Below are 19,859 nucleotides of genomic sequence, written 5' to 3' on the forward strand. Positions count from 1 at the left end.
CACAAACTGGACTGGTTTGATAATTCCCTCACTTTCCAGTCTTCTGATTTCTGCCTCTGCACTGGGCAGGCCATGCAGAATCATGGAATTGATTCCTGATCAACATGTGTGGTGGCCTTAGCTCCTTTGGTAGTCCCTAGACCTTCCTAAAAATTTCAGGATTTTAATTAGAACTTCACTCAGACAGCCATTATCTAAATGAGCCAATCTAGTTGAATCTTTCTTAAACAATTTTGCCCCATCTAGCTTGGGCCTCAGCCTTTCATTACAATTACTGGTAACTGAACCAGCTGCTTCTCATAAGAGACTGGATCAAACTTGTAGCCTTAATCTACAAAGTTTCCCCAGTACAGGTTCGCAGTCTAGTTGAGGTCTTGTGCAAACTTAAGTGTAGGCGTCCAGAGTGAATTTTGTTAAAGACGGGGTCTGTATCACTGAAACGGCCATGCTGCTGCTGACCTTCATTAGAAACAAGTGACCATTTAACCAGATGTTTATGTTGACTGGTTCAGATTTGGATGCTGCTAAGCAATTTAACTGTTCCAAATAAGATGTAGGTGAACCTTCCAGGGTGTTTAATCACCTGGACACTGGCCTATGAGTTTTCTCACTCAGTTCAGGTCTAGTGGGGCTCTTTTACTGCCTTGAATCTGCATACCAACAGCAACTACAATGCATAAAAGCAAATTACTGCAGATGCTGGAATCTGCTCTCCTCCGCCTGGTTGAACTTGTTCTCTCTCTCAACAACTTCTCCTTCAACTCTTTCAATTTGGTCTATTGCATTCCTTGCTCCCGATGTGGTCTCCTCTATATCGGAGAGACAAAACGCCGACTGGGTGATCGCTTTGCTGAGCACCTTCAGTCTGTACGCAATCAGGTCTTGGACCTTCCCGTGGCTTGCCACTTCAACACCCAATCCTGCTCCCATGCCCACATGTCTGTCCTTGGCCTGCGACAATGTTCCAGTGAAGCTCAACGCAATCTGGAGGAACAGCATCTCATCTTCCAACTAGGTACGTTACAGCCTGCCGGTCTCAACATTGAATTCAACAACTTCAGATAATTATCCCATCTCGACCCCTCTGTTTTCATTCTGCTCCATAATTTTATTTCATTTATTTAATTTATTTTTAAAAATATTTTTTCACTGTTCTGTACCTTTTATTTCTTGATTGTCTCTCTTTCCCTCGCTCCCCACTCTCTCATCACTTTTTTCCTCTCCTCTTCCCCCTTTGCTATCCTTCTCCCCTGTTTTCTATTTTGCCTCTGCTTCACACATCACCCCTCCATCCCCCGCATATTTTGTCACATAGCACTGGCTTTAGCCTTGGTCATTCACAGCTCCTAATCTCCCTATAATCTCTCTATGCACTGTCATTATCATCTCTTTATTGTTACCTTTGCTTCTGGAGCCATGACTCGCCTTCTCTCAGCCTAGTATAAATAACTCAATTTCTCCCTTTTTTTAGCTTTGACAAAGGGTCAGTGAGACTTGAAATGTCAGCTCTTTTCTATCCTTACAGATGCTGCCAGACCTGCTGAGATTTTGCAGCACTTTCTCATTTGGTTTCAGTAACTACAATGCCATGCTGGCCTGGATCCTGTAGAAAATTAACCAGTTGACCAAGTTTGGCCAGTTGTGCTTGTTTGAACTCCAGTTGGGCTTCAGCTAGTTAGTGCTTTTGCATGGTTACATCATTAATTCCACATACTGAACAGTCTCTAAGCATCTCATTAAGGGTAAAACCAAAGTCACATGCCTCTGCCAGCCATCTTAACCTTGTCAAAAATCCCAATATGGATTCCTGAGGTACTCGAATTGCTGAGTAAAGCTGATTGCTTCTCAGAATTACAGGAAGCTTGGGGTCATAATATTCCTTAAATAAATGCATCAACTCTTTCAAGTTAAGAACATAGAACAGTGCAGCACAGATCCGTTGGCCTGCAATATAGTACAAGCCATTTATCCTACTCTAAGATCAGACTAACCCAATACCCAGTACGATCTTCCACCTGTCTATGGAAGAGTAACTTTAATGTCCCTAATGTACCTGACTCTACTATCACTGCTGGCAGTGCATTCCACGCACCCACCAATCTGAGTAAAGAACCTATCTCTGACATCTCCCCTAAATCTTCCTCATGATAGACAATTCTACCATGGGAAAAAGTCGCTGTCTATCCACTCAACCTATGCCTCGCAATATCTTGTGCATCTCTATCTAATCACCGCTCATCCTACTTCACCTGAATGAGGAAAGCTCTACCTTCCTCAAGAGTCTTCATAAGATATGCCCTCCAGTCCAGGCAAATCTCCTCTGCACTCTCTCTAAAGCTTCCACATCTTTCCTATAATGAAGTGACCAAAAACTGAACACAATGTTCCAACTATGGTCTAACAAGACTTTACAGAGCTGCAGCATAACCTCTCGGCTCTTAAACTCAATCCCCCTGCTAATGAAAGCCATCACACCATATGCCTTAACAATCCTTTCAACCTCGGTGGCAACTTTGAGGGACCTATGGATATGGACCTCAAGGTCCCTCTGTTCCTCCATACTGCCAAGAAACCTTTAACCCTATATCCTGCATTCAAATTCGACATTCCAAAGTAAATGAATTCACACTTGTCCAGGCTGAACTCCATCTGACGCCTGTCAGCCCAGTTCTGCATCTTGTCAATGTCCCATTGCATGCTATAACAGTCCTCCATACTATCCACAACTCCACCAATCTTCGTGTCATCAGCAAACTTAGTAACACACACTTCCACTTCTTCATCCAAGTCATTTCTAAAAATCACACAGCAGAAGTCCCAGAACCGGTCCCTGCAGAACACCATTGGTCACTGAGCTCTAGGCTGAATACTTTGCATCCACCATCACCCTGCCATTTATGGACCAGCCAATTCTGTATCCAGACATCCTGGTTTCCCTGTATCCCATGCCTCCTTACTTTCCAAATAAGCCTACCATGGAGAACATTATTAAGCACCTTGCTAAAATCCATGTGTACCACATACACTGCTCTACCTTCAAAGTGTTTTGTCACATCCTCAAAGAACTCAATAAGATTTGCCCCTCTCAAAGCTTTGCTGACAATCTCTAATCAAACTGTGGTTTTCCAAGTATTCATAAATCTTTTCTCTCATAATCCTCTCCAATATTTTGCCCACTACAAATGTAAGACTAACTGGTCTGTAATTCCCAGGATTATCCCTATTCCCTTTCTTGGGAAAGGAATAACATTTGCCAGCCTCCAATTATCTGGTACTACTCCATTGGACAGTGAAGATGCAAAGATCACCAAAGGTGCAGCAATCTCTTCCCTCACTTCCTGTATTAACCTAGGGTATATCCCATCCTGCCCAGGGGATTTATCTATCCTTATGTTTTTCAAAATGTTCTGCACATCCTCCTCCCTAACATTAACCTGTTCTAGCATATTAGTCTGTTTCACGCTGTCCTCAGAAATGTCAAGATCCCTCTCACTAGTGAATACAGAAGCAAAGTATTCATTAAGGACCTCCCCTACTTCCTCCGATTCCAGGTGCAAGTTCTCTCCACTATCCCTGACCGGCCCTACCCTCACTCTGGCCATCCTCTTGTTTCTCACACAGAAGTGTAGAATGCTTTAGGGTTTTCCTTAATCCTCCCCACTAAACCTTTTTCATGTCCCCTTCTAGCTCTCCCAAATCCATTCTTCCATTCCTTCCTGCCTTCCTTGTAACCCTCTAAAGCCCTGTCTGATCCTTGCCATCTCTATCTTAAGTAAGCTTCCTTCTTCCTTTGGACAAGATGTTCCACATCCCTTGTCACCCAAGATTCTTTCAACCCACCATCCCTTCATTGCATCAGTGGGACAAACTTGTGCAGCATTCTCAGCTTCCTAAAAATCTCCACATTTCTGTTGTGCATTTGCCGGAGAAGATCTGTTCCCAAATTAGGCACTCCAGTTCCTGCCTAATACCATTGTAACTCCCCCACCCCCAATTAAATACTTTCCCATACCATCTGATTCTATCCCTCTCCATGACTATAGTAAAGGTCATGGTGTTGTAATCACTATCACCAAAATACTCTCCCACTGAGAGATCTGACACCTGGCATGATTTGTTGCTAAGCATCAAATCCAATATGGCCCTCCCTTTAGTCAGCCTATCTACATATTGCATCAGGAACCCTTCCTGAACACACCTGGCAAAAGACTGCTCTAAATTATTTGAGCTAAGTCAGTTATAATCAGTATTAGGGAAGTTAAAGTCATCCAACACTGTTACTTTTGCACATTTCCAAAATCTGCCTCCCACTCTGCTCCTCCATGTCTCTGTTGCTATTGGGGGGTGCATGTAGAAAATGCCCAATAAAGTGACTGCTCCTTTCCGGTTTCTTAATATCTGGTGCCTCGGCGCAAGTTCGGTTCCTATTTTTTCTGAAAAATACTGCAGGTTCACAAGCTGACAGGAGGAGAAGTACTCACTGCTTTTCATTTACCCATTGGAAATAAATAATGCATTCTTTCCACATACTCGGTCTGGTCTTCGAAGGCAGAATCAAACAAGCTTCCGAAATAACAGCAAATTTCTTCAGGAGTGTGCTTTCCTCTCATAACCACTGAAATAATTCAACAGAGCCCAGTATCCTATCACCAAGTCATCCTTTATTTACATGTAGAGAGTCCTTGACACTGATCTAACTCCCTAAGAGCCAGCTCTCAGAATGAACAGGATGTCTGACCCTCCTGTTCTAATCTGTCAGCCAGGGCTCCTTGATTAGACCTGGTTAACAGCTCCAATTAGGGAATTAATATTCTATGAGGTCCACCTGGCTGACCTTGTGACAATCACTACAATTCCCAACGCACTCACCAATGCCTTGTCATTCAGGCACTGGAAAGGTTCTGCCCAGTGTCTTCAAACTGCTGAAAATAAAACCAAAATTTCTCACCCTTAATAAATGCCACTTTCACTGAACTTAAAATCAAAAACCTATTGCTTTTAGATTGGATTGGATTACTTACAGTGTGGAAACAGACCCTTCGGCCCAACAAGTCCACATAGACCCGCCGAAGCGCAACCCACCCAGACCCATTCCCCTACATTTACCTCTTCACCTAACACTACTGGCAATTTAACTTGGCCAATTCACCTAACCTGCACATTTTTGGACTGTGGAAGGAAACCGGAGCACCCGGAGGAAATCCACGCAGACACGGGGAGAACGTGCAAACTCCACACAGAGAGTCGCCTGAATCGGGATATGAACCCGGGTCTCTGGCGCTGTGAGGCAGCAGTGCTAACCACTGTGCCACCGTGCCACCCACTAAGTTCCCAAATTCCCAATTTACCAAGTTCCCAAATAATAAAGTTAAAAATCACATGACAACTGATTATAGTCCAAAAGGTTTATTTCAAAGCACTAGCTTTTGGCACCTCGACATCCCAAATATTCATCATACATGAAAGGGCAATGGAGAGTGAATGTAGCATGCAGGACTCTGTGGGTATGAGTTGGTATGAAATGCCCATGGATGGTTTTGAAAGGACAGAGGGTTGGGTACAGGGCAGAGATGACATGAATTGTCCATGGTGGGCATTTAATTAAGGTATTTTAGAATGCAAATGGAATTGTGTCCTTCATTGCGAAAGGAATTGAGTTTAAAAGCAAGGAGCTGTAGCTGGATAGGACGCTGGTGAGACCAAACCTGGAGTATTGTGGGCAGTTTTAGTTTCCGTACTTGAGAAAGGATGTGCTAGCACTGGAGGGGGTGCAGAGGAGGTTCACTAGGTTGATTCCAGATTTGAGGGGGTTGGCTTATGAGGAGAGACTGAATAGACTGGGATTATATTCATAGGAAGTTAGAAGAATGAGGGGGGATCTTATAGATACATATAAAATTATGAAGGGAATAGATTAGTAAGAAGTAGAGAGGATGTTTTCACTGTTGGGTGAAACTAGGACAAGAGGCTATAGCCTCAAAATTAGGGGAAGCAGATTTAGGGCCGAATTAAGAAGGAACGTCTTCACCCAGACAGTTGGGAATCTGTGGAATTCCATGCCCAGTGAAGTAGGTGAAGCTTCCTCATTGAATGTTTTTAAAGCTAGGATAAATAATGTTTTGAACAATAAAGGAATTAAAGGTGATGATGAACAGGCAGGTAAGTGGAGCTGAGGCCATGAAAAGATCAGCCACGATCTTATTGAATGACAGAGCGGGCTTTCTGGGCTACTCCTGCTCCTGTTTCTTATGTTTGGAGAGGAATGGGAACTTGGGTTTGGGGATGAGGAGCTGTAATGGATATAGCTAGAGGACCAAACAAGGAACTAAGTTGGTGAGTGTAAGAGTCATCTCAGCAGAACATCTTTGCACTTTCCCAACCCCTGTAGCCCATTAATTTCAGGGATTGGTTGGCCTGACTCTATCCTAATTCAAATGTGTGATACTGGAAAGGCACAGCAGGTTAGGCAGCATCAGGGGAGCAGGAGAGTTGACATTTTGGGCTTAAGCCCTTCATCAGGAATAAAGAAACTCTATCCTACTCCTGACTCCCCCAAGCAAACACTGGGTTTAATGGGGTCCTTAAAACTCAACGAGGTAAAAACAATAACTGCAGATGCTGAAAACCAAATACTGGATTAGTGGTGCTGGAAGAGCACAGCAGTTCAGGCAGTATCCAAGGAGCAGCGAAATCAACGTTTCGGGCAAAAGCCCTTCATCCTGATGAAGGGCTTTTGCCCGAAACGTTGATTTCGCTGCTCCTTGGATACTGCCTGAACTGCTGTGCTCTTCCAGCACCACTAATCCAGTATCCTTAAAACTCAAGACAAGAGTTGGGGTCTGCTGAGTCAGAAAATTTCTGGACTTAGAACATCTTAATCCATCCCAAAGTATTGACTGGTAAAGAATTTCAGATGTACTATTTTAAAATGTAACTTTTTCCTTGGCTGTCACAGCATAACGCAAATCTTTTCAAGTAGAAAACTCTCACATCAATGTTAACGTTATAACTAATACTGATGTTAAAAGTTAATTTGTATTGAACATAAAACATGAGGCTTTATATAATAGTGAGGCATTCTGTAGCACTAAGCATTGTATCATGCAGTGATGATAAGTATAAGTTTAAATCCCTATTTAGTGACAAGTCATTGCAGGCTTTACATGCCTGTTCTCTTGGTCAGTTTTAAGAGCTGCTTTTACAGATTATTAAGTATAGGTTACTATCTCAGTTTCAAGAGTTCCAAGACATGGTTAAAAATACAAATAGGAATAGCCACTAATTATGAAAACATAGGTAAGAAATGATAACTGAAATCTACCAACCTCACAATACAACTATTTGTACTCAAATTACACAGCATTTCTTGTTTTCTTTTCAGAATTGTTATCTGTCTTATCAAGGATGAGCAGGTGCAATATAATAAAAGAATCAGTTAAATTTGTTCTGTTATTGCTTTCTCAAATCTAACTTTAGTTGACAATATATTTCAAAAGCAAAATCTGAAGGATATTACATCTCAGCATGGTTCACTAACTGACATTTGCATCTTATTCCTCTGTAGAGTTCTTACCTGGTCCCAAGGAGAAATTATTCCACCAAAGCACATGAACAGGTAACCCATAGCAACCAGACATGCCCAAACGACTAGGGAGAACACATGCAATAGTTTTCTGAAAACAGACTCCACACAGACCAGAATAAAAATTGTGAGGAATATAGCCAAGGCTGTTGTGACAGTTATTAGGAAAGCCACATGGTCTTCAATGTCCTGGGGAAGAGAGAAATGAAAAGCTGCCTCAGTATATCACCATGGTATATTTATTCATGTAATAAGCTCAGTTATGCATCAAAAAAGAAAGCAGTTTTTTTTTGTTTTTAGTTTCAGAAGTTTCCAATATCTGAACTGTCATTCAAATAGTAGGCTAAATTTACACAATATAGTTAAATCCATACCTTCAATGAGTTCTATTTATTTTAGGAATGCATTGTAAATCTGTGTGTGACAATATATAACATTTGATTCAAATGAACGTTTAGTCATCTAAAACTCTTCCATCTCCACAGATACTAAACTGTTAAGAGTTTCCAGCATTTTCTGTATTGGTTGTTGTCATACTTATAGCAGTTGGGATATAGATATTACTGACTTACACCAAGTGCAATTAAAATTTATATTTATAATGCTGCAATCCAGAATATCTAATTAAATGGCTATAATTAGTATTATGTCCACTGGAGGTGGTTAATTATTTATGAAATAACTCTAAGCACTGAATTAGCTATAAATTACTTCACCAATGAATGTTTTCAAATTGCACATAAACATGGAATATTGGGCTCACTGAGGTTTCAGCCTCCTTTCAATTTCCTGTCAAGATTATAAACCTTCAAAACAAGTTGTGGCTCATTAATTATAGCCTTTATAGGATGCTGCTTCCTACTCCTATCATATGATGTCTCATGTGTTCTTTTAATTGACAAAACAAAGACCAGAAGGTAATAAAACACATTCTGCTTTGCTAAACAGAGACTAGAGTTGAAGCTTGTTGTCTTGTACTTGTCAAAACAAAAATGCAAGAATTACACATGAAAAGAAAACACAACATTTTATACAGAATGAGAAAAGTGTTCTGACTGGTTGTGCCATTATTAGCATAGAGATGCAGCAAAACAGTTAACTGTCAATCTTAATTATCAGACCAGGTAGGTAGCTTCTGATTAGTCAGGGTGTAGCCATGGAGCATAGCAGAGTTTGACTATCTCCAAAACCCTTATTTTTGTAAAAGATGCAATCTATATACAAATTCCTTTTCCCTACGTGGGAACCCTGATTGGGTTGACAAACAATCAGGGAGCAAATTACAGGAATTTGACCCAGTGACCTTGAAGGAATAGTGATATCCAAGTCAGCATGGTAAGGGATTGGGATGGGAAATTGCAGGTGGTGGTGCCCTTGTCCTTCTAAATGAAAGTGTTTGTGAGTTTGGAAACTGCTGTCCAAGGATCTCTGGTGAACTTCTGTAGTGCATGTTGTAGATAGTACACACTGCTGCTAATCAGTGATGGAGGTGGAGGTGGAGGAGGAGGATGTTTGTGCATGCGGTGTCAATCAAGGGGGCTACTTTGTCTTGGATGGTGTGAAGCTTCTTGAGTGTTGTTGGAGATGCACCCACCTATTTCATCACATGCCTGACTTGTATCTTGTAGATAATGGACAGGCTTTGTGGAGTCAAGAGGTGAGTTACTCACCACAGGTATTCCTAGATTGTGATCTACCCTCGAAACCACTGTCGTTACTTGGTGAGACAACTTGAGTTTCTGGTCAATGGTAATCCCCAGGATGTTGATACTGGAGGCTTCAGTGATGGCAAAACATCCATGTCCCAACATCTGAGTAAGTAACACTTGTCCACCTGCTGCAATGGCCACATTAACCAGGCTTCAAACATCAATGCTAACTGGTGGCAGCAGTGCCTTCTGCTCTTGTGTCTTACAGGGAGATCCATCCTCCCAAGGACTAGCCATCTCCTGGATAGGACAGGTCCTTGACATCCCCAGTTAATAACGTTAGATCGGCCATCATTGACACTGTCTCGGACATTCCAGCAATATGGATTAGGATATCTCCGGTGTGCTCTGTAAGGATGCACAGTGCTCAACACCGACAGGTCAGCAGATGTGAGGGAGAAACACGCCAGGTCACTGGCAATCAGATGACTGCTGGAAACCAGGCATCTGCTGAGCCCACGACAGGAGGTGACCCTGTGGTCAGGTGCCAAATTTCATCTCAGATGCAGAGGGAGGAGAGGCAGATGTCCAGGTAGCTCTGGCCCTCAAAGCTGAGAAGCTGAAGCAATGCAGTCAGTCTATTAATACTGCTTGTTATCCTAACTGTACAGTAGTGCAGCCAGTCTGTAACCATCTGTCTGCCTCCATGGGCAACTTGGGGGGGGGGGGGGGGGGGAAGGGGGGGGGGATGGTGAGCTTTGAGCCTAGTCCAGGTGCCCCATTCACATAGGTGACAGATGAGGAATCCAGCCACAGGAGGAGTCACTCACAGGTCCTCCAAACTCAGGAAACTATGGAGATGGCTGGGCCCTCCAACTCCACCCTGCCTGCCCCTTCCAACCACTGGAAGTTCCAACCAAGGAGGGTCAACTGGATCTGGCAAGAAGCCCATCCAGACACTAACATCTTTGATGCCACTCAACCAAATCTCAAAGGCCAAAGTGTTCCATTATGGAGCAGGCCCCCTCTATCTCACCTGTGGAGCTTTGGAGCTCATTGCATTTCAGAATGTTGGTGGGGTGGGGGGAGGGGGGGTATGCGAGGAAGGAAAGAGTCTTCTAATGAGATGTGTGCAATGGCTAGAAAATTCATGTAAATAGTTTGTTCAGCATACAATGTGATGTAGTTTGTTAAGTCAACATTGTCATGTTGAAAGTTTGGTTTTCCAACTTCTATTAAGCCAATAGTTATTATGTTTCATAAACTCATGTGTTTCATCATTTCTACGATTGTCCTGCATCTGTTTTGCCTTTAGATGCTTGTAGCACATTGAACTTCTTGGCCAGTGACCAGGCACATTGACTGAGGGTGAATGACAAGCATCAAATACAGGCATCAGGCAAATGTGCAGTGACAGAGCAAAGTGCAGGCCTGGTAGGCAACCTGGGCCATGCCATTTAAGAAGTCCCTTTCAGTGTACAGTTCCCGTACCTCTTGCATATGGACACTGCTTGTTACTGGTGTACTCTGCCAAACCCATCTGCCCTTGCAGGCTGCAGTGACAATGCCATTGGAGGCTTGCAATGGCTCCTTGAAACTGAATTGCCAAGGTCCATGGGGAAGAGTATGTGCAGCTGATGCTAGTGGACCATGTCCTATTTTGCAGTTTGGCAGTGGGAAAGATTGAAGTCTTTTTTTAAGCATGTGACAGACTAAACCTGCCAAAATTCTACTCTGATTTCCATGTTGAGTTTTCCTGTTAGTTAGTTTGTATTGCAAATTTGTAAGATCACATCCTGTGGCAAGTTGGTTTGTTAACAGGATGTTTAACAAGAAATGTTAAAGAGCAGTTAAGAGTCAACCACATTTCTGTGGGTCTGGGTAGAATAGACCAGAAATTATTGCCAGTTTCCTTCCTTAAAGGACATTAGTGAACCAGATGGGTTTTTCTGATTATATTAAGATCCTTAATTCCAAATTTGTTATGTTAAACAAGAAAATCTTCTTATAAAGACTCTCTCGTGGTCCATCCTCTAATACTAATAATTAAACAAGTGTTTGGACTTAGTATAGAAAGAAGGATCAGTGGCAACAAACTCTCCCAGCCACAAGCAACCACTGGTTAATAACCATAAGTTATGGTAATAGTAGATGACTTAGGATTCAAAATTGACAAAAAGAGCCCTATTATTTAAAAAAGGAGGAAGTTGGTAAATGGTAATGTGCAGACCAGTTAGAATAACATCACATGTAGGCAAAATGATTGAAGCTATTATTAGGCACTTAAACATCATAATATAATTAAGCAGAGACAACATGGATTTATGAAATGGGAAATGCCTTTGACTAAACAGAGTTTAAGAATGTAACTACTAAGATGGATAAGAGGGAACTAGTGGATGTAGTATGTCTGGATTTGCATATAACATTTGAAAAGGTGCTATCCAAGACTATGTTGCAGTTGGCAAGCTGAAACTACCATGATACCTCAAGTATCAGTACTTGGGCATAGGAATTTACAATTTATATTTATGGCTTTGTGTTATATTGTTGGTAAAGAGCTAGAAATTAATTGTCATGTGAGTGTACATCTAGGGTGCTAGATGTCAGGCACCAAGGAACAATACTTCAGTCTACCAGTCACAATGCAGCATGAAAGAAATACACACAATGAAGATCCAGCAATTTGAAATTAAATGAGAAGACTATAGAACATATCCAAATTACTAACAATAAAAGATGTACCTGAGAAGTAAGTGTGAGGAGGGTGCAAAGAGGCTGCAGTACAATGTAGATAGATCTGGGCAACTGATTTTGGAATGGAAAATAGATATGCCACTAAACAAAGAGAATATGAGGAAGCCTTTTGTTTAATGATAGGTAGCCAATTTTTAAGACAGAAGATGCAAAGTTTAAATACCACACTAGATAATACTGTACTGGAATTCCAGATTTGAATTCTAGGTTTACATCCAGGAAGTAAAACACGTTCAGTGGCTGTGCCTATTCCAATATATGGGTTGTGACAGCCCATCATTGTAAAATTAACAACCATTTTGGACGGTATAGAGATAGTTATGGGCATATCTGGAGCATTTGCATCACAGCTGCCTTTGTGGATTCTATGCCAGCATTTTAAATACATTAAGGCAGTCTTTCCCACCATGACTCCACGTTGAGGATTTAAAATAGCTGCCAACCCTCAGGGAGATGTCAAAGAGCTGAGTGGCAGGATTGGAGGAAGTGGGAGAGATCCATGAGGGTGTGGGTGGCGGGGAAGATCTGTGCGTAAGGGGTTTAAGATCCATGAGAGCTGGGGGTGTGGGTTATTATGACAGCAGGCGTTTATTAGAGCAGGGCAGAGCTGTTATGACTCGGTTGAAGACTCACAGAGACTGATGCTGCCTTGGGTGCACACAACACCAACATTTCAGTATGCCGACACCTCTTTGGGACTGCTTCATTAAGAACATTATGCTGTAATACCAATAAACAGTTAGATTCCTACAGTTTGAAATCAGACTACTGACTACATTTTAACAATTAATTTTCTAAAGCTAAAGTTAAAGATTGCCTTCTGCATCTCTCTGATGTATTTATTTGAGAAAAGATGTTCTCTGCACATTGTGTTATGAAATGAGTTTGAGAGTTTCTTACATATAGCACAAAAAATAAATTGGATTTATCTTAATCCTTTGGATTGTCCTTAAATTCTTATTGAGGTTATTGATCTCATTCTCCTTTAAATATATATTTCTGTTTCTTTGTCAGGTTTTGTTTCATACTGTCCCTATCACTTATTCTCAAACTAATTTGACATTTTGCTTTCATGTTCCTTCAATTTTCACTATACCTATTTGCTTTTATTTCTTGCATTTTTTAAATTTTATTTTTCTATCTTCATATTGAATAGTATTGAAAACTACTCGCACTGACTTTAAATACCATTTAGATTGCATACATTACTCTATATACAGAGGGTGCGATAAATATTGGAATAAGCCAGAGTATAGTTAACGTAATCTGACTATGTATAACATACACAGAGAATACTGGATAAATTCAACACATCTGGCAGCATCTGTGAAGAGAGATACAGAATTAACATTGAGTCCAGTATGAGTCCTCTTCAGAATTAAAAGGTGGTGAAAATTGTTTAAATACACTTTTGATAGAGGAAGCGGCCCAGTACAAAAGACAAAGGTTTGTTAATGATAGAGAATGAGAAGGAGAGATGTAAAATGAGTGTAAATTAAGGTATGAAATGGAAAAGGGTAACTGGGCTCAATACATTAACTCTATTATCTGTCTACATAGGCTACTGGACCTGTTGAGTTTCTCCAGTAATTTTTGTTTTTGTTTCAATTTTCCAGCATCTGCAGTTCTTTATTTTACTTTTGTGATCGGGTCCTCCCTATGAAAATGAGGCACAAACACGACAAAGCTGTTGGAGGAAGGGGCAAGAAGAGAAGGGGGAGACGATGTAAGAAAAAAAACTTTAGTTAATATCCATTTTTACATCTATCTTTCTTGTCCTCCTTAATTAAGTTTCCAAAGTTATTGAAATCAAAACTGAAACTTTGAGGCTTTAAAACGCCTAAGTGAAAAATGAAATATTGTTCCTTGAGCTTGCATTGTCCTGTGTTCGAACATTGCAGCAGGCCCATGACAGAAATGTTAGCGTATGAGCAAGGTTGCTTACTGAAATGGTAAGCAACTAGGAAGTCAGGGTCATTCCAACAGTCAGAGCAGAGGTGTTTTGCAAAGCAGCCACCCATTATGTGTTTAGAGTCATAGAGTTGTACAGCACAGAAACAGACCCTTCGGTCCAATTTGTGCATGCTGGCCATAGAATCCCTATAGTGTGGAAATAGACTATTCAGCCCAATGGGTCCATACTGACCCTCCAAAGAAGCCCATCACCCTATCCGATCCCTGTAATCCTGCATTTTCCATGGCTAACACACCTAACCTAGGCATCCCTGAACACCGTGGCAATTTAGCATGGACAATACACCCAGCTTGCACATCTTTGGACTGTGGGAGGAAATCGAAGCATCCAGCAGAGACCCACACAGACATGGGGAGAACGTGTAAACTCCACGCAGGCAGTGACCCAAGGATGGAATCGAACCTGAGTTCCTTGCACTCTGAGGCAGCTATGTTAACTACTGAGCCACTGTGCCACCCACCAAGTATCCCAAAATGAATTAATCCCATTTGTCTGTCTTTGGCCCACGTCCCGCTAAACCATTCCTATTCATGCAATTATCCAGATGTCTTTTAAATGTTGTAATTGTACCGGCCTCTGGCAGCTCATTTCATAGTGCAGCACTGTGGCTCAGCGGTTAGCACTGCTGCCTTACAGCGGCAGGGACTCAGGTTAGATACCTGCCTCAGACAAATGTCTGTGTGGAGTTTGCAAATTCTCTCCGTGTCGGCATGGGTTTCCTTTGGGTACTATAATTCCAAGATGTGCAGGCTAGGTGAATTGGCCATAGTGTTAGGTGCACTAGCCAGGTGTAAATAAAGGGTAGGGGAATGGGATTGGGTGGGTTACTCTTTAGAGGGTTGGCGTGGACTTGTTGGGCCAAATGACCTGATTCCACACTGTAAGATATCTAATACATGCACCACCCTCTATGTGAAAAAACCTGCCTCTCAGGTTGCTTTTAAATCTTTCCCTTCTCACCTTAAACCTATTCCCTCTAGTTTTGGACCCCGTACGCTTAGAAAAAGACCTTGGCTATTCAGCCTATCTATGCTCCTCATGATCTCAGAAACCTCAACAATATAAAGGAGATTGCATTGCGAGCAACGAATAGATTGATTTAAAACAAAAAGTGAAATGCTGCTTCATCTAGAAGGTATGTTGGGGGCCTTGGACAGTGAAGATGGAAGAGATGAATGGGTAAGTTACACCATCTCCAATGCATGGAATGGTGACTTGGAGGAGTTATGGAGGGCTGGACCAGCATGTCACAAAGGGAACAGTCCCTGACAGTGGAAGGGAAGGGAAGATATGTTTGATTGTGGCATCCTGCTGAAGGTAGCAGAAATGGTGAAAGATGGTCCCTTGCATACAACATAGCAACATAACCCATATTGTTTACCAACAAAAGAAGTCAAGATACTCTTGTTCATAACGTTGTAACTTTATAGCACACATTGAATTAATGGAAACTGTGCATGCTATGACTTTTAGAACTGGTTCAGTATACTACCGCTCCAGCAAACCAGCACTTGGGGTTCAGTAGATTGGGAGCAATCTTCTTTGCATTGAAAAGCTCAGCTGACAGATTTTCATACTACATTCATGCCACAATGAACACAAATGAAATGTTAAAATCTTAGTAAAACAAAGGGGTTAGATAAGAGTAGGCCTTGCAGATGGCATAGCATGCACAATTCATAAATCTTTAATTATTATTGTGTTTCTTAGTCTTGGGCTAAGTCAAATCTCAGCGTCAAAAGATTATGCTTTTCCATTTATTGTGTCCTCATTCCAGTTTTGCTTCCTAAAAGCCTTGATTTTTTTTTGTGTTTGCTCAAACTCAATAATCTTTTGTGTAGTTCATATTGCAAAACCACCTCTCTTTGGTGCTTTGAAATTTGCTTCATGTGTACTAAGAAGGATCTCTTGACTACATTTCAGATTATAAAGCACAATGTATTCATTCTGCATGTTGCAGACACTGTATTTCTAAGAGCAGTTCATTGACTGTGAAGAGCTTTAAAATGTCTTAAGGCTGTGAAGGCAAGCTATAGCAATAGTATATATATATTTTCTTTAAAATCAATGACAATTTATAAAAATGAAATGATGTTCAAGTTTGCACATGAATGATCAAGATACAATTGCATTTTTACTTTTCTGGCCATAGCCTTTCCTACATGCTGCTGCGGAAGGTATTTATAAATGAGGAGATTTTGAATTTTATCTGAGAGGTTTTCTCAACATTGCTTTTAGGGAAAACTATAATTTTAAAATTCTTTGTTTTAACAGGAGCACATTCTTCCCCTGCCATTTTTATTCTTTTTAAATTTCAAGTAATGGTATAGCATGATTCTGGTCTTCTATCTATGAATTGTGTAGAGAGACTCTATATTTCGGTGTCACTTGACACAGAAAACTTTGATGACTATTATATTCCTGCCCTCTCCACTGAAGATTAATGCAATTCTGTATTGGTGCTGGTATTGAAAATTATTAGGTCACCACACATCAGGGAACAGTTGCTCCTCGTATCATTGGAAATAAACAAAATTAAGTCAAAATTAGACAAGGTAGAAGGAGGAATAAACAACCTTCTGTCAAACATAATTATGTCGTGGAACAGGCATGAGGAGGAATACATGTAGTTCACAAAACTTTAGTTGCAGTAAGTTTATAAAACATATTATTAATTCTGCATGTTCATTGAAAGTGATTATTCATTACATTCAGAACACCATATTTTCTTTGTTCTTGAAGATTTTGATACTATTTTCAAAATCCATATTTTAAAAATTCTCAAATTATAGAATTCTATAATTTTCAAAATTGAACTTTGACAGCCTGAGGCTGTTTTAATGTAAGAAGGAAACATAGAATCAGATCTAAAGAGATGGGCTAAACAACCCTTTGCCTTCAATTTTTCCTTTATATATGATACAAAAGTTTTAAGAACTTTGCAACTTATGTGTTAGGACGTTGCACCTTGTATGGACTACCTTGTATTGCATTCTTTGGTTTTGGATCAGATAACAATTATTAACTGGCCCTGCAATCCAACAGCATATTTTAATCCAAGTTATTGGTAATTTTCATTGATAAACAATTTTACACAATGATTCTCATTGACAAGAATAGTAGCACTAATAAAAATGTGTGTGAATTACATAAAATATATTCTTTAAACACAAAACTTAGATATACATAACATATTAAAACAATAATGCTTACTTCATTATAACAATTCAAAATATAACATCATCTATTTTAAAAATAACTTCAGTATAGTGTTGAAACAGAAAGGATCTTACCAGCCCTAAAGCAAAGAAGACAGCCAGTAGTGATAAACAGGCTCCCATCACAATCAAAAGCAAGAAAACAATCAAAGGATGCTGCTGGCTCATGCAGTAATACGACTCATACAGCCAGTCGGTTGACTTTTGTTTGACAGGGCCATCATCAGTTCGATTAAGCAAGTATCTCCTTCTCCTCATTGTGTCTTGCCACATAGAAATCAGCAATAATGCTTTTCAACTCTCAATTAATTGGCACACAGTCAGCAAGGTGCAGCTGAGGGAGCACATTTAAACTGTATTGCTGAAGCAACATGTTGAAATAGAAGCAGACTGTAAGCTAGACCAATGTGCATAGCAAAGGGTGCACTCATCTCAATCGAAGCGCAGCATCCTAAAGAACTACTTCCCCTCTAATAACTGATGTCAAACATCAATAGCAAGTGGTTTTCGATGGATGGACGGCTTCATGAAAATTCTCTTGTTCCTATTTTCTTTTGTAATCAGTCCTCTATTTATTTGCAAAAAATATAGCCTAGAAAAAAAAATAGATCAATTAGTTAACTCGTTATTACATAACATGTAGACACATGCAGGAAATACTAAATTAGATCATGAATCTAATAGACCTTGGAGAGATATTTTTCCAAGCCTGTAGGATAATTAAAATGTAATCCTATCATATAAATAGTAGTTCTACATTCTCCCTCTCGTAATTTCAAAATGTATCAAATAGCATCTGAAGAACCACAAATGTGCACAATATGTCACACACAAAAACTTATGTTTTTCAGTTTGCATGTGCATAATAAAGAAACCATATGACATCTGCACGGGAGAAATATTATTTGTAACAGGGGATTGTGTGTCATTTCCACAGCTGTTGTAAGAAGCTGAGTAAATAGCAACTCATCCATCAACTACATAGCTTGTTGTGCTTTCAAACATTCAATCCTCTGTTACAGGGGGAATATAACTTTGCACATTTACAGGATACAAGTATAGGGCATGTAAAAGACAAATCCAATAGTCATACCTCAGCAGATAAGTCAAATTTCATTTGATATGCACTTATCACAGTGCAGGTCATGTGCTTTCTTTTAAATGGTGCAAATTTTTAAATGGTGCAAATTTTTTTGTTAGATTATGTTAACTCTCAGATTTATGTTTCATGGAAACCCACAAGGTAGTTCGATCAAGAGGTAGTTACATTACATTGAATTCCACCAACTTGTAATATAGAACTCATAAAAAAACTGAATCATACCTTTTTTTGGCAAAGTGTGTGCTATGTTGATTCTCTTTGAAGAATTTTTCACCATGAGGCCCAGCAAGATTTCTCACTGTATCTTACAAACTTGCCTCATTATCCCACCCCAATGTCCCTAACATACAATTCTAGCCCTATTTTACCAGATGCAGCTCCGAGAAAAACTCACCATTCACCAGATATTGGCTGAAAGGTTGGCATTCATTGCAAACACGCCTTCTTTGAGAGACCACCATGCACCTAACAAGCATTACCAGTTCAGCATTGCTTCTTATCGGCAGTGTAATGGCACAGCGGGCACAAAACTAAACATTCCATGCCAAATAGCTGACATGACTGGCACTTCTTCAGACACAAAACCTCACTCTCTCACCTTAGTCATTGTGTAACTACCAGATCACATTTACTTGTCTTTAGCAGCATCCGTCTGAAGAACTTCTGAGTCCTGATATTTCTTCCTTAATGCTCAGTAGTCATTTACATCTTGTAATTGTCCAGTCAAGTTAAATCATACAGAGAGCATTCACGCAAGTCCTAACATGAGCTTTTGTTGACAACCAGCAAAAGGGAACACAAAGGAAATTTTAAAAGTCTGTGTTCACACCCACTATCAGACTATCAGAATACAGCAGAATATAGATAGATTGGAGAGTTGAGCAGAGAAATGACAGATGGAGTTTAATCCAGACAAATATGAGGTGATGCATTTGAAAGATGCAGTTCCAGAGCGAACTATGCAGTAAATAGAAAAGTCCTTGGGAAAATTGATGTATGGAGAGATCTGGGTGTTCAGGTCCATTGTTCCCTGAAGGTGGCAACACAGGTCAGTAGAGTGGTGAAGAAGGCATACAGCATGCTTTCTTTCATTGGTCAGGGTATTGAGTACAAGAGTTGGCAGGTCATGTTCTAGTTGTATAAGACTTTGGTTCAGCCAAATTAAGGATAATGCTTACAGTTCTGCCACCACAAAATGATGTGGATGCTTTGGAGAAGGTGCAGAGGAGGTTCACCTGGATGTTGTCTGGTATGGAGGGTGCTAGCTATGAGGAGATGTTGAGTAGTTTAGGGTTATTTTCATTGGAAAGGAGGAGGTTGAGGGGACCTGATTGAGGCCTACAAAATCATGAGAGGTGCAGACAGGGTGGATAGACAGAATTTATTTTCCCCAGAGTGGAGGACTCAATTACGAGTTCAAATCGAGTGGGGAAAAGTTTAGGGATACATATGTGGAAAGTTCTTCATGCAGAGGGTGGGGGTGCCTGGAATGGTGGTAGAGGTGGGAATGATAGCGTTGTTTAAGATGTATCTGGATAGATACATGATGGACATGGAACAAAGGAATACAGATCCT

At 40.5% G+C, this 19,859-nt stretch overlaps 1 protein-coding gene across 6 annotated transcripts in view; it reads right to left on the reverse strand.

Annotated features, from left to right (window-relative positions):
- Nucleotides 1–19,859, reverse strand: part of adcy2b (adenylate cyclase 2b (brain)) — a 617,126-nt gene that overhangs the window by 393,866 nt on the left and 203,401 nt on the right. For all 6 annotated transcript variants that reach the window (XM_072575141.1, XM_072575137.1, XM_072575136.1 and 3 more), the window contains exons 2-3: nt 17,257–17,773; nt 7,574–7,771 (exon numbers count right to left, since the gene is read on the reverse strand). In XM_072575141.1, coding sequence (XP_072431242.1) covers nt 7,574–7,771; nt 17,257–17,454 — 396 coding nt within the window. In that variant the 5' untranslated portion in view covers nt 17,455–17,773. The remainder of the gene's footprint in view (nt 1–7,573; nt 7,772–17,256; nt 17,774–19,859) is intronic.

The sequence above is a fragment of the Chiloscyllium punctatum genome, chromosome 8 (assembly GCF_047496795.1).
Source record: "Chiloscyllium punctatum isolate Juve2018m chromosome 8, sChiPun1.3, whole genome shotgun sequence".
Classification (NCBI taxonomy): Eukaryota; Metazoa; Chordata; class Chondrichthyes; order Orectolobiformes; family Hemiscylliidae; genus Chiloscyllium; species Chiloscyllium punctatum.